Here is a 15,567-nt window from a genome sequence, read left to right as displayed (position 1 = left end):
TCAACACAGATGGAGTCACCTGTACCTGTGCGAACAGACAGCCTACTCCACCCTCATTGCGCTTTACACACCCAACCTCTTGGTTTTTGCCCCTCCTCTGTCGCTCCCTTCCTTTCCATTTTGCCCCACCGCTAGTCCCGCCTTTCATCGCCCTTGTGAAAGGGACTGCGAGTTTAATGTTCCCTCTGCGCGTCTTCGATACCCGGGGAACCATTTTACTGTCCAGGCAAGTCCTCTCCTCTTTTGTGTGTTTTGTCCCCCCCACATTTTAAATTCCGTTCAAAACTGGGACTACTGCAGTGTCACTCCCACACCTCTCCGGAGTAACATTCAAGTCACAAGGTAAGTCCAACACACAGCTAGTGCTTGCCACAACAGGTGTAACGTAAACTCTGACTGGTTAACTCAACGAAACTCTACCGTTTTGAACCTTTTTCACATGTATAGTGTACAAAGAATAACTTTATATTATTGAAGTCAGCTCGGAACTCCGCGATTTTGGGCAATTTATATTGAAAGCTCAGGTGCCCATAGTCGAAACCTCCTGGGACGCAGGTGTCGCCAGGTTGCTGTGTTGCGGTCACGTCCGTAGCGATATGTCAGCACGGGCCTAATTTGTCACAATGTATTTGTGCATTTACTTTTGGATTTCCTCTGGTAATAATTAATTTTCTGTAGCATCACTATCGCAGTTTTGAAAATATTGTTACTTGCTATTCCAAAGCATAATTTGATTCTAATTTTGTTGTCTGGATAGTCAGAATGAATTTATGGCTCTGTGTTAGTCCCCGGTGAGCCGGGAGGTATTTTAGTTGTGTATTAAGCTCCAGAAAAGCAAACACTGTGATAAAACACAGCCACCCTGCCAAGCGATGCTGGTATGAATTTTTATGCGATATTATCAGAGTTGGACTTTATGATTCCATTACAGCTGTTGGGAGGTTACAACTCTACCTCAAACCCCACGTGTCTAGCTGGCTATCCACACACACCTGTTAATCCTGTTGCACCAATGCTAAACGATCACCTGATGTTTAAAAAAACTTAACTATGAATCTGCAGGACAGAGTAGAAGGCGGACCTGCATGCTTTTATATATGCTATATATATGTTATTGCCAAACGTTAGCATCAGATTGTTGATTGATCTGAGGATTTTTTAAAGCATAAATGTATGCTATGCTTATACTTACTTTTTTTAAAACTAGGCAACTACATCCTTGTTTTCCAACCAATCCTCACGTTCACTGGTGTTTATTTGCAGTACATTATGTTAATGAGATACTGATGGTTACTCGAAACCTTCCTGCTTAGTCTCAGTCCCGACAACCACTTTTAACTCTTTGTAAGACAGCGCCTGTCTGGCAAATCGGGCTAAAAATCGTGTAGTGTGAACTAGGCTTTATGAAAGTGAGAGGAAGTAGCAGGCTACTGGAAGTCAACAGTTAAAGGAAAAGGTGAGGAAGGAGAGCTGATGGGTGGAATGAATGAATAATGGTTGAATAGGAAACTGGAATAGGATGCTTTATTTCTCTAATTCTTTCTTTCTAATAATCAGAGCTATAGGCCTACTAACCTAGTCTAGTCAATCTTGCCCTTCAAGGAAACCCTCTTGGAATATTTTACAGCAAACAAACCTAAGCTCACTTAATCACACTCCATTTGAAAGATATCAGGCAAAATAAACAGCTTGGGCCAATTTATGTTTGACTTAATATCAGTTCTTGGAAGTCACATCTCTTCTCTCAACAGGGAGCATGGAGCTAATGAACCCCCACTGTGGAGGCAGCAAGCCTGCTCCTCCTGCTGTGCTAAATCAAGAGAATGTTAGTCTAGATTATAGTATTAGAGAGGGATAATTACTGTATAATTACTATCTTGTGTCGCTCCTAATGGATTAAAATTCTTACTGCTGAAGCTGTAATTCATTTTATTTTTCAATAATACACAACCTAAAGCTGCAATACAAGCCAATTCATTTGTGATGATATGGAAGGAGTTTTTTTGTTGGTTTAAACCTAAGTGGTAGTTGGTTACACAAAGCGCTGACAGTGCTTTTGTCATTCTCAATCTCATCCATGCTATTTTGCTCTGAGCCTAAGGAAAATACCATTTACTAGAAAACAGTGTTTTGCACAGTTATCTCATCTGTGAGGTGGTTTTTACAAAGTCTTTGCTACACTTTCAAATGTATATCTACATCACAATATTAATAACACGTGACCTGCGAATATCACAATATGGCATGTTTGCATAATCATAAAATAGCCTGATTGATCTTCAATGCAATGACTTGTGTTTGTGGTTATTCATTAGAAATAATTCTTCTATAAATGTAAAACAAAACTCTTGCTAATTTTGTTTTGGTTGATTTTAATTTGCTGATAATGATAATTTATACTTTAGACAAAGTTATGGTATCCAAATCACATTATCACAATATGAGTCATTGACAATAAGCAACTATATTTAGTTTCTTTTAGTTATCATATTATAAGTAATTAGATATCGTTTATCTATTATTGTTTAGATATTTAAAAATCATACATGATTTAGTGAAAACAATATGAATAAGTATAAATGTATTTTGCTGGTGACTTGCTTGTACAACATATTTATGAGTTAAAGTTAAAAGACTCAGTAGTTCAATTCTCTTAATCTAGATAATTTCCTCAGCCCTCCCTGTGTGCAGGGTAACCAGACTCCGTTGTTAGTAACTAAAGTCATGACGCACCACAACCCTCAGTAGACAGTGGCTAGTTTCTATAGTTACTGTCAACAGTCTGGGCAGAGAAGTGTTTGTAACGATATCCTCAGGACAATGCTAAAAGAAAATGGTGGCCACCTTGAGTCCTCTTCCTACCAAGCCCCAGCAGCTTGCGGAGAGAAACTTCATATTGTGGACAAACAGGTGGCCAATATACTTTATAATCCTGTTAAGATTCTATAAGGAGGTATTCATGCCATTTGTCATAGATTCAGCCGTAACAGTAATGACATCAATGACCATAAAATACGATGCGAGAGAGATGTGTTATGGGGCTGACGGGAAAAAATAACCACCAGTACTCTACAGGATCGCACGGTGCTGCAGCTTATTGCAGAACACACTGAACGAGAGGCGTGGTACGCCCTGGACAGGTAGCCAATCTGACACATACAGAATCACATTCACACTCGCATCCACACCTACAGGCAGTTTACAATTACCTATTCCTCTAATCTTTAGGTGTTCAGACAATCTACGTGAACACAAGAACATTTAAACTCCACACAGGGAACACCCAGTTGACCAGGTTGGATTTAAGCCCTGTCCCATTTTATTCATTTGCTTAACTAGGTGTAGCAGTGAATTGGATTACACACTATGCATAACAGTAATGCAAGATGCTTCCTTACAAGCCCTTGTATATCATTTTATTTTGGCCTCGTCTATGTTGAACTGATAGTCTACATTGTGGTCCAATATTCAAATAGCAGTATGATATCTCCAAGATGGAGGTGGTAAGCTACACAAATCATGTAAATCGTTCAAGAATTTATTCATCTGCTGCCACATTGTGTTTGCATCAAGTGAAAAATCTTGACTACTCGTTTTGCTACACAAGAACTCAAGGGAACCTTTTTTTATTCGCTTTCATTGCTTGCTTAGCTTCTGTATGTCCCAGTCCAAAGCCACAATCACTCTATTGCTCATGGAGTGTCATTTATACATATCCCTTCAAAGGTTGGCGCATTCCTTGAGGCGTAACACCCTGTGGAAGGAGAGCATGGGTTAGTCATTGTAGATTAGGAAAACCTGGACAACTTATGGCTCTCTATGAAGGGGTTTCCAGTGTTGATCATTTATCCAAATGAGAGGGAGAATGAGTGCAGGCCTATAGGCCACAGGCTGTGACATGGTGGCATGATAATGGCTCATTGTGTTTGTTTGTGAATAGAGCGGCCGGAGGTTTAGAATGACGTTGGTGCTACCCATGCCATGTCCGTGACGACTGTGAATAGAGTGAGGGCGAATGAAGCTTTTCTACCTTTTTTGGTGTCATGGTTAGACACCTTTCTGACCTGTGGTTTAATATAAGGCTCATCTCTGAAGATGGAAGACAAACTGTACAAATAATTCTCAGTATTGAATGTAGAATGTATATATGATTAATTTCCCTAGCCCAATATTAATCTAGGATGTTTCTATACCTGTTGAGCAACATTTATTAATCCGTGTTATGGCATTGCTTTTTGATGACTATCCCGTTTTTTATTTTGATGTCAGCCGTTAACTTTGTTCATTTCTTCATAATTTCAGCCATGTTGCTACCCTCATCACTACTACTTCTCCTTGGCCTCCTCGCCTGGAGCCCCAGTGCATCATGGGCCGCCAAAGTGATCGTGGTGCCACCCATCATGTTTGAATCACACCTCTACATCTTCAAGACGCTGGCAACGGCTCTGCGCCAGGAGGGCCACGAAACCCATTTTCTAATTTCAGAGGGTCGTGAGGTGCCCCCTTCCCCTCACTACCACTTACAGCACTACCCAGGGATCTTTAACAGTAGCACGGCTGACAATTTCCTCCAGTCCAAAGTCAGTAACATCTTCTCAGGCCGCCTGACATTTCTGGAACTGTTTGACATTCTTGACCACTACTCTCAGAACTGTGATGCTGTCGTTGGCAATGCTGAGGTAATGACCCGCCTCAAGGAGGCCAAGTTTGACCTTCTGCTGGTGGACCCCAATGAGATGTGTGGTTTTGTGATCGCTCATATCCTGGGTGTGCAATATGCTGTGTTCAGCACAGGCCTGTGGTACCCTGCAGAGGCGGGTGCCCCGGCCCCACTTTCATATGTACCCGAATTCAACTCATTGCTGACAGACCGCATGTCTCTGGTCCAGAGGATCACCAACACAGCTGTTTACCTGGTGCAACGCTTTGGAGTCCATTATATTGCATTACCCAAGTATGACCGGATTATGAAGAAACACGGAGTGAAGCCTCAAGTAGCCATGGCTGACTTGGTGCAAGGTAGCCGGTTGTGGATGCTATGCACTGACATGGCTCTGGAGTTCCCCAGGCCCACCCTGCCACATGTGGTGTACATAGGAGGTATCCTTACCAAGCCCCCCAACCCACTGCCACAGGTCAGTAATGAGAGACACACAGTCAGCTGACAAGCACATGAAGAGATTTACAAAGGCAGACAAAAAGGTTTTGTGTGGTGTCATGTACAAGAGGGCTTATGCTGTGCTTCACTTAGGAGAATCTGTGTGTCCTAGTCCTTGGAGAGCAGGAGTGGCTGATCCCTTTCACTGTGTATGTAATTTTATATCACTCATATTGTGTTAAGTTAGTAGATTTTTTGGAAGTCCAGCCCTACTGCGGAGTCAGTGTCCTAGTGTCTGATAATTTAACACTCATTTAAATTGAGAAAGGATCTTATTCATCCCGCAACCCTGTACGCAGGATAAGCGGTTGACGATGGAGGGATGGATGGTCTTATTCATTTCTAGATCAAATTTAATCAACAATGTGTCCACATGTAGTGTCTTTACGGCCTACTGTGAGTGCTGAACATAAAATGAGGGCTCTGAGAAAACACAACTGCAAATGGATGATACACGAATTTGACTATGACATTTTGCAAATGTATGGCTTCAGGGCAGGATGAAAAGCCATATTGTTACGCTTCACTCTGACTTGGGAGTAGTTTATCCTTTTTTCTTTGCATTTCATTATTCTTATTATTCTTATTATTATTATTGTTGTTGTTGTTGTTGTTATACCATTAGCCACAATCCAGCAACACGCATGATTGTTTCAGACACTGCTTTTCTCAGCATGTGTTCTGTGTGTGCACCCTAAAGAGTTTCAAGAGATTTAATATAAATGAAACAGGAAGAGCATGTTGCTTTCTTTGTTTTATTATTTTGCATAACTCTATCAATGTTCTTTGTAGTTATTCTTTGTAACTGTATTTATTGACAAAGGTCAGTGAATTATTCAAAAGCTGTCTTGAACTTTTTTTTCTTTTTTGCAAAAGCAGTTGATGCTCTCATCTCTTGTGTCCCATTCAAAAGAAAAGTGTTGTTGATGGGTAGAATCAGGGCACCACTTTTGATGAAGCTCTTTGTCAATTCACATGCACAACATACACACACACACACACCTCTATTCATTTATTGACAGCCTTTCCTTCTCTGGTTTCTCTTCTATTCGTATTATCTTCCTTCTCCTGTTTTAACAATGTGACCGAGTTCCAGTATTTTTTGTGTCTACCCTTGCTGGTACCCATTGTCTGTCCTATCACTTTGCATCTCTTATTATCACATTCTGCTACAAAGCGATCCTTTATAGACGATGCTGGGGTTAGAATGGGTTTGGGTTGAATGGATTCAGTAGATTTTGAGCAGAGAGGGAGGGGAGTCATGGAGGGAAGAGGCGGTTGGTGACGAGGGTTAGTCCAGCGTTCCGATGCTGAGAGCGCGGGCCTTCGGCATCTATTGCGGGGGGGGGTTTGCAATGCCACTCCAGCCAATAGGGAGCATTGTGCCGTGTTGTGCGGAGGGAGTTATAATGGAATTGGAGGGAGAACGAGGCCATTGTTCTGGGCAGAGGTCTGGGGACACTGAGACTCTTTTATAGGGTCACTGAGGCTGCGTTGTAGGGACAGTAGAGCCCAGTGTGCCCCTGAGGTTTCACTGTGCCAGGGCCGGCCATAGCTGCCGCAGCTGGACCATTAGCCTCCTCCCCTCCACTTGCCCTCCACTTGCTCCCTGATTCCCCCTCATCCACTGTTGGTCCATATATCTTCACGCACTGCTGCCTAAATGTTACCACCAAGGCTGGGCTGGTCTTGTAAATAATATCTATATTTGTAGAACATGCCACAATATACACAGGCTGGAACCTCTGGGTGTGAAAAGCATTGCGGAAGTGCCTTAAACGTGCATTCTTTATAATGGCCATTAGCCATAGGCCATAACACTATACTTCTTACTTGATTTTATCACTTAAGTAAACCTCTTTTTCATTAATGTGCTTATGGTCCCAGACGCTAGTTTCAGGTCTTCTTCGATATAGCATAATGTTTAATTTATAAATGATGGTCCCATTTATAGTAAAAGAGATGATAAAGCAATATATGCTTTAGGGCATGTCTACCTTGTGATTGACTAGTCACTACCACAGTGACCTGTCAGGTGTTGCTCTGCGTAAGCCCTGTCCCTCCCCAGCTCCACCCTGTCGTCCAAATATGGTCACTTATGACCGCAAGAAAAACAAGATGGCGACGGGCAACCTGTCTAACTCACGTCTTCTGGTGTGTTCCATTTGACATGGGAAGTCGGAATTTCCGAGTTCAAAGTCGGAAAATTTAAAGGGAATGCCCCCTTAAGTCGGATTTCCGACTTCGAATGTTGGGAGAACCGTACTACACCGACTTCATGATCCAAGATAACAGGTTGTGTGGTGTGTTTACTGCCACAGATAATAAACAAAAAGTTTATTATAGTAACGTTACCACGGCGTCTTCTTGTACCGACTCTTGTACTCTGAAAAGCTGAAATTAGCAGCGACAAGGCAAGCTAAAGTATGTTAAAATAACTGTAAAACTGAAGGCAAGTTATCACAGATAACAAATAACGTTTCGGAGGTGCGGAGCTGGAAGCCGCCGGTAGAGTAGGCTAATCAGAGCTAATCAGAGTGATTGATCGCGTTTTCTCTTGTGATTTTACCCAGCCACCGCGAAAAAAACATCAGTGTCACGTATCTGTTAAGTTGGCTTATCACAGTCTTGACGCCAAGATCACAATAGAGACAGCCTTTCAGTAGGCCTATTATTATTTTAACCAGTATTACTATTGAAACAACGTTGAAATGATAGCCTAACTAACAATCAACTTGACTTCAATGATATTTCAACCAATATTACTATTGAAATGACGTTGAAACTATGTTGAATCAGCATTCTGCTCTCAACGCTAATTTCATTGAATCAACATCAGACTGTGATGTTGATTCATCATCATTTTGCACCCTTTTTTAATACTGAAACAACGTTGAAATCATAGCTAACTAAAAATCACCGTGACTTCAATGTTATTTCAACCAATATTAAACCACAGAAAAGAGACTATGATATATTAAAAATGTATAAATGACAACGGACAATTTAATCAGATAAAAAATACAAGTTTATTTATGGAATAAAAAAAATTGTTCACTACTCCTGTTCTGCTCTGTCCACCCATCAGGTCTGGAGCATAGGAAGCCATTTTTGTGCTGCCTGGGCAAAGTCAAAGACTTCTGTCCCCATTGGTTCAGTCAGGGCATCTATAACAGAAAACATACAAACAAAACAACTTTCAGTAGTGAAAAGGATGTGAAGATGAACAATGTCAATCGGCTGAATTGGCGCTATATTATATATATAACAGTTAACTTACTTGAATTCACTAATGTTACCAATTTGCCAGTTTATTGTAGATGTAGACTACCTGGCTGTGGTGGAATCCATTGACGTTTATAGTTTAATGTTATTTAAATTGTCAAACATTAAATGCAGTCATAGATTGAATCTGAAAGTTGTAGAAGACTGACAGATGTATCAAGTTAGCTGGCTTATTTAAAGTTAAATGACAGGGGCATTAGCTAGGATCAGTTACGAGCATGAGAAAGGTGTGCATATATTTCGCAAAGCAGTCAAAATCCGAGCAAAGATAAAATACAGTTCTTAACATAATTTACAGTCCTGTACAGGATATTATCTTCTGGTGATAAAACAAAAATTTATACTAGCGAAGTAACTTATCCTAATACGATGGAGCTTGGATATTGTGCTATTTGTTAGTATAAAATGGTATTGAAACACTTGTACATAGTCTATGACTGCATATAATGTTAGACAATGTCAATAAACGATAAATGTCTACAAATTTGGTACAGTTAAACATTAGATAAATAAATATGTGCTTACCTGATGTGGAATTGTGAGATGTGTGGGGTTCAGGAACATTGATCCCCCAAGCGATGGTCTCCTGGTCAATAATACTGCATTGACTTTTCAATCATACAGTATTTACCGGTCAACTATAAATCCATGGCTTTTCAATATCACGTCATTTCCCGGTCAACTATAAATAGATGATTTTTCAATCATGTTTCTCGGTCAACTATAATTCAATAATTTGTCAATCATGTTTCCCGGTCAACTATAATTCAATGATTTCTCAATCATGTTTCCCGGTCAACTATAAATCCATGGCTTTTCAATCATGTTTCCCGGTCAACAATAATTCAATGACTTTTCAATCATGTTTTCCGGTCAACTATAATTCAATGACTTTTCAATCATGTTTCCCAGTCAACTATAAATCAATTGCTTTTCAATATCACATAATTTCCCAGTCAACTATAAATAGATGACTTTTCAATCATATTTCCCGGTTGACTATAATTCAGTTACTTTTCAATCATGTTTCCCGGTCAACTATAATTCAATGGCTTTTCAATATCATGTCATTTGGTCAACTGTAAATAGATGATTTTTCAACATTGTTGTTATTACCCAGTCAACTGCAAATCAATGCTTAATCAAGTATAATCGGGGCAACTATAAATCAATATTATTCCAATGTTACGCTCATACATGGTTGTTTTTCATCAGTATTGCAATATTGATTCAACATTTATTTAGGGTTGAGATTTCAATCTCAACCATTCTGATGATTCAGATGGAAAATCAATATTTATTCAATGTAGTCTTGCTGTCTGGGTAACTATTATACTGCAACCTGAGCATAGGCCTACCTACACACTGTGTGACTGACTAAAGTAATGTAACGTTAACCCTTTAGTGGTGACCAGTGGAAACACTGCTACATCGCATTATAAATAGGCCTATATAATGCAGTCCTACTTTGCTGCCTGTTCCAAAAAGAAGTTTTACCTGGTAAAGTGGATTAAAGTAAAACCAGAACAGGTCTCATGCGTTCAGGAACTGTTGTTTGTATTCTTTGAACATTACAAAAGACATTCCTTTCCTCTATTGTAATGAGTTGGCAGCAGAAACCTCAGATATCACAAAACCGAAACTGTCTAAATGCATGGCTACCACGAAGGCTACAAAACGAAATATGTTTGTTGTGATTTGGGTGGAATTGATGTCAGTGTATAGATTACATGATAATGTTTTAGACTAGACTAGCACTGTAGCCTACTTTTTATGTAGCTATCTGATGGCAGGCTGCTCCATTGACTTTTGTGCAGTTTTACAGTGTTTAGATTCCCCCGTAGATAGAATAAAGTAGATTGTATTGCTGTCCCCAAAGTAGACCAGCATTTGTGTGGTTTCCATTTTTATATTCACTGATTTTATCAATGTAATCCACACTGTTGTCATTTTGTACAAAACCAGTGCTTTGTAGAAAGTCTGGCCCAAAAAGATGCTGTAGACATCAGTGTTCTCAGTACTTTTGTCTATTGTGGCTCAACTTACTTTATGGGTCAAAAACGGGAAATTCTAATTCCACACATACGCAGTGGGATGAAATAAGGCCATACGGATGTAAAATGTCACATTAAACATTTTAATTAGTAGTTTTGTGGAATATTAACATTGTTCATGATGATGTATAATGCAACACTGGGCATCAAACTGCAAAATGCAACCTCAGCACTTCCTTACTTGCAGTTCTGAGGCATTAACTTACATATATTTAAAAGCTTCATGCATTATACATTCTGTGCCTTGCTTGATAAACTTCTACTGTAAATATTTTTTATGTCAAAAGTTTCCTGGTTTTGAATATGAGTAGTGTACATGGAAATATTTTTACTACCTGTTTCTGCTGCTCTATAACTAGCAATTGCACTTGTTAAGTGTTGTATAGTCTGAGTCCCTTAGTTTAATCGCCTGTTGTTCAAATTACATTAAATCATCCAAATTTATTTCCAACCCTATTTATCATTCAGAACATGAATGTGAACATAAACATTAAATCAACAAATCATTAATCCATTAATCATGTAGGTCTGGCTATAAAGCAATAAAGACACCAACAACTATGCTCATATCAGGTCTGTGATTGATTTCATGTGGTAAAAATAATATCAGATGGCGTATCTGACAAGTGCAATTTGGGTCATTTGAATGCTTGCAGTACACATCAATGAATCTACTATGTAAACCATAAAACCAAACCAAGAAAGGGAGGAAAATACAGCTCCAGCACAAAACATAGCAGTGTGCTTTGTATTATTTTAAATATGTTGGGCATAGGCAACATTTTTTTTTTAGCTCTCATTGTCTGTCTTTCATCTTCCCACAGGATTTTGAGGTATGGGTGAATGACACAGCAGAGCATGGCTTTGTGGTTGTGTCATTTGGAGCTGGGGTCAAGTACCTTTCCCAGGACATTGCTCACAAACTGGCAGGAGCCCTCGCCAGGTTGCCCCAGCGTGTCGTCTGGAGGTAAAGTATCTGTCTTTCTCACAGCTGTCACTGTGACAGATGTGAACAGGATTTGAGCCTCAAGATACTGACTTTTCTCCACTCAGATTTCAGGGGAATTTGGATGTCAGAGAACTTGGCGTGTGTACGTCAGAAATTTCATTCATAGTTTTTACAGACCCTGATGATCAGCTGTACTACTTGTGTTCAATAACACATCTTAACATAAAGGCAACACACTGTTGCTCTCTGTCTTGAGACCCATGTCCATATTCCCACCTCTCATTCACTTCAGCGTGTTATCTGAGGTTATCCATTTATCAGACAGCATTGATTAGTGGATCCTGACACTTAAGAGACTTTGTTCTCTTATCATGAAAACTCAAGACAGAAATGAATGACGCTTCACATTTTAATGAAGAAAAGACTTGCTTTAAACATGCAGACAAATACCTACATGCACATGCCATGTGGTATGTGTTGCTGTGACCAGTGACATTGTAGGTCACTTGCTGCAGCCATGAGAAAGGTGAAAGTTTCACTGTGCTGTAAAACGCCATCCATGAACGTGTTAATCCTTAACTCTTATCTCAGTAAATTTACTTACATAGTTTGTGATTCATTGATCACATTCTCACTCAGTTTCTAACTATCTGAGTTGAGTTTGTACAGTCCTTATCAGACTATAGAATTTATTTCTATAGGTTTATCTAGATGGTCATATGGTGTAGCTGGGTTAATGTTTGAACATGTGCCTGTGTGTGCAGAGGTTGGTGATTGGTGCAAGTATCTTCACTTATACAAACACACTAGACAATTTACAATGATGTCATAATTGACATAATGGTCAAGTAACCTTTCATTAGGTATGTCTGTGCCAGATAATTACAGTTGTAAAATATGTTGTTTTTATTGTTATTTGGATCAAAGATTTCATGTCCAATCCATTATAAGCACTGCGGTTACAAATTCAAAATATGTGTTTTGATTGACTAAATGGAGATGGTTAGGTTGTTGATTAATTTTAGTAGTATATTGTAACCATTAATTGTTGTTGATAGTATCAAATTGTTTCATTGTATTTTCTTCTGCTTATGTGTGTGACAAGTGTGCCTTTTAATCATTTAAAGGTCTGTTTTTTAAAAACTTTCAGCTAAACTTAATCTCTGTGAATATTAATGAGTGCATTAGTTTATAAACATTTCTAGACCACACTCTAGGCAAATAACCAACAGCAAGAAGTGCTAAAATTAACTTCGAAGTTACCAGGTATTAGATAAACCACTTCTGACCTGCGAAAGAGACCTCAGAGGGATTATGTTAGTTGGAGAAGTGTGAGGATATGACAGCCAGAACAAAGAATTAAAGACACTTTTGTACTTTTCTTTTCAGGAAACATAAAGGAGGAAATTGAATATGTATTGTAAAGGTGACACAGACTTACTCAATTAGGTAGCAAATCTGTTGACTTACAATAACTGGAATATCAACCTGCCATTGGAGAGCTAAGAGAGAGTATAGTATATAGTGAATAGTGAAGCTGAGGTGGAATATGACCCCTCTTACGCAACCAAAGCAAAATAGTCACACACTTGAACTGTTCCTATGGTATTTACATGGATTTACCTTCAACATCACAGGAGTAGTTTAATGTATGACTGCTTATCTTCCTCGGTTGTCTGCACCTCATCTTTTTGAGTGTCTGCAATATTGGCAGATTTACAAAGAGAACATGAAGCATTAGGTGGTGCATAGAACTGGAGGGAAAGCAGATATGCCGTGCAACACCCTTAGCAGCTTACTGTGGCATGCTATGCGCAGGGTTCAACAACAGACACTCACTATATGATAGAATTTTTGAGGGTTGGAAAACTCAATGAGGTTTAGTGGCTGGAGATCAGACAAGGAGCTCCCTGGTGTGATCTAAGAGGATCAGACTGTGGTTGCAGTGTCAGTGGAAATCTGTGCTAAAAAATATTGTATGTTGTAATGATGGGTGCACAATTTGCCTTGACATGCAACACGTGTAAGTAATGATGTCTGATAATTTGTCATTTTATGTGTAAACTGACAAAGGCAAATTAAACGCATTTCTCTGTTCTGCAGCACTGTCCATTTTACAGTGAGATATCAGACAATGATGCTTCACATGTAGCTATCTGATCTACAAGTCTACATGTGCAGTGAGACAATTAATCTGAAGTTTCTAGTTATAGGCAGGAGCCTCATGTAAGCATGTAACATTGAATGGTAATCTGGTTTTCAGTGGCTCTTCCAAACTTAGAGGATGGAAAACGAAGAGGACTGATGAGAGGAACAGGGGGACCAGGCCAAATGAATCATGTCATTGATAATTGGCTGCATGAATGTAGGCTTTGATTGGCAGGACAGTGAATTGGCGCATTGTTGAAGAAAGAAAGAGAGATGAAAGAGTTAGGGAGGGAAGACAGAGATGGATGGATGGGGGTCATAATGCAGCATGCATACGTATCGTGTGCTGCATTTGTTTGAAAAATGTTTCCTCACACACAACCACAGACACCAAGAAACATACACACCATACTGTACACTACCACCTGTAGAAGAAAAAAGGTTAAAACCTAAATGTCGGTGATTGAACAAGTGAAGCCCTTCCTTGCTTATTTTTACGGAAAAGAAAGAGATAAACATTGAATTTCCCTTTGTTCGTTTTCTGCATTATCGTTTAAATGTTAGACTCGATTGATTTATTTAGCCTTCTTATATATATATATATATATATATATATATATATATATATATATATAGTGTCTCTTGTACACACTATACATCACATCTTCTGCCTTCACCGTGCATGTACGGGTGCACGCTGTGTAGCATGCTAAACAGTAAAGGTTCAATACTGGACTCAGCCTGAATTATTTAGTGGAAGCTATTGTGAAACTGAAAACGGTATTAGATAATAAGCAGTAAACTGATTGCAGAAAAACTAAATAAAAAGAATAGTTGAACATTTTAGAATACAAATACACTGATTTGCTTTCTTCTTAGTAACTTCCTGGAGTCTTCTGGTGTCCATGACATTGCCAGAGGCAGCTGTGAATCCTGGTTACTATGCCCGATCAAGAAATGGCACAACCCACCATAACACTGTGACGTGTCATGTTTACCCTGCAGTTTTTGCATAGATTAAACAAATGTTAATTAGTGAGCTTCAGAGGTGCTGGTAGGTAGATTTCGTTACCTGTGGTCAGAGCCAGGCTAGCTGTCTCCCCCTCCTTCCTGTCTGTGTGCTAAACTAAGCCAACTGGCAGCTAGCGAGCTGTAGCTATATAGTTACTTTACATACATGAGAGATAATGCTCCAACAATGGTATTTAAAGAGTAGGAAAAGGATGTGTGTAAACATTTTGTTTGGTCACAAATCTGACTAATGACTGGAAGGGACAATGTCAGTTATGCTGCGTTCATGTGTTCCTCGGATTTCCCAAGTCAGGAAGTCATTCTTACGACTTCGGTGTGTTCAAGAGCTTTAAGTTGTAATTTGGAAACAACTCTTTTCTGTAGCGTCTGGGTGATGGGATGTTACATATGTGATGTTGCTATCCAAGTATGCTGAAACAGTTTTAAGCTTTTATTTTAGTGATTTTGTCCCAGATTTGTTGCTTTACCAGTACATTCCCTAACACCGCTAAAATATTGCTTTACATGACTTGTTATCATGGTTTATGCTTAAATAACAAATCTAGGCCATTCTAACTGGGCAACTAATGGTTACAATCTAATACCATATTACAGTTTACATGTGATCAAAAAATGGATGTGCACTATGTTAGTTAATAAAAAGTATTTACTTTCATCCGCCATGTTTCTGCATAATATGACTTCAGCTAGACAAGTCGTGTACCAAAAGTTTCACAGACTTTCTGAGTTGTTGTTCCGACTTGAGGGGGCATTCAAGTTAATTTTCCCAGTCGGGAACACATTTTTCTATTTATTCCAACAGCACATGAATGCAGGGTAAATTGAATACAATTCATCTTGTAGTTAGCCTGTAATGTTTAGAACCAATGACAGTGTTTGTTTACAATAACTTCTGGGTAGGAAACAATTTAATGGCAGAGACATGTTGTATGTTTTCTTTT

General features: G+C 39.2%; 1 protein-coding gene across 1 annotated transcript in view; it reads left to right on the top strand.

Annotated features, from left to right (window-relative positions):
* Positions 1-4,304: 4,304 nt before the first annotated feature.
* The window catches only part of ugt8 (UDP glycosyltransferase 8), a 17,592-nt gene continuing 6,329 nt past the window's right edge, over positions 4,305-15,567 (top strand). The window contains exons 1-2 of the mRNA XM_046047479.1: positions 4,305-5,135; positions 11,322-11,464. Coding sequence (XP_045903435.1) covers positions 4,305-5,135; positions 11,322-11,464 — 974 coding nt within the window. The remainder of the gene's footprint in view (positions 5,136-11,321; positions 11,465-15,567) is intronic.

Source organism: Micropterus dolomieu, linkage group LG04 (assembly GCF_021292245.1).
Source record: "Micropterus dolomieu isolate WLL.071019.BEF.003 ecotype Adirondacks linkage group LG04, ASM2129224v1, whole genome shotgun sequence".
NCBI lineage: Eukaryota > Metazoa > Chordata > Actinopteri > Centrarchiformes > Centrarchidae > Micropterus > Micropterus dolomieu.
Note: the sequence above shows the minus strand (reverse complement) of the source record. Positions and strands in the feature narration are given on the sequence as shown.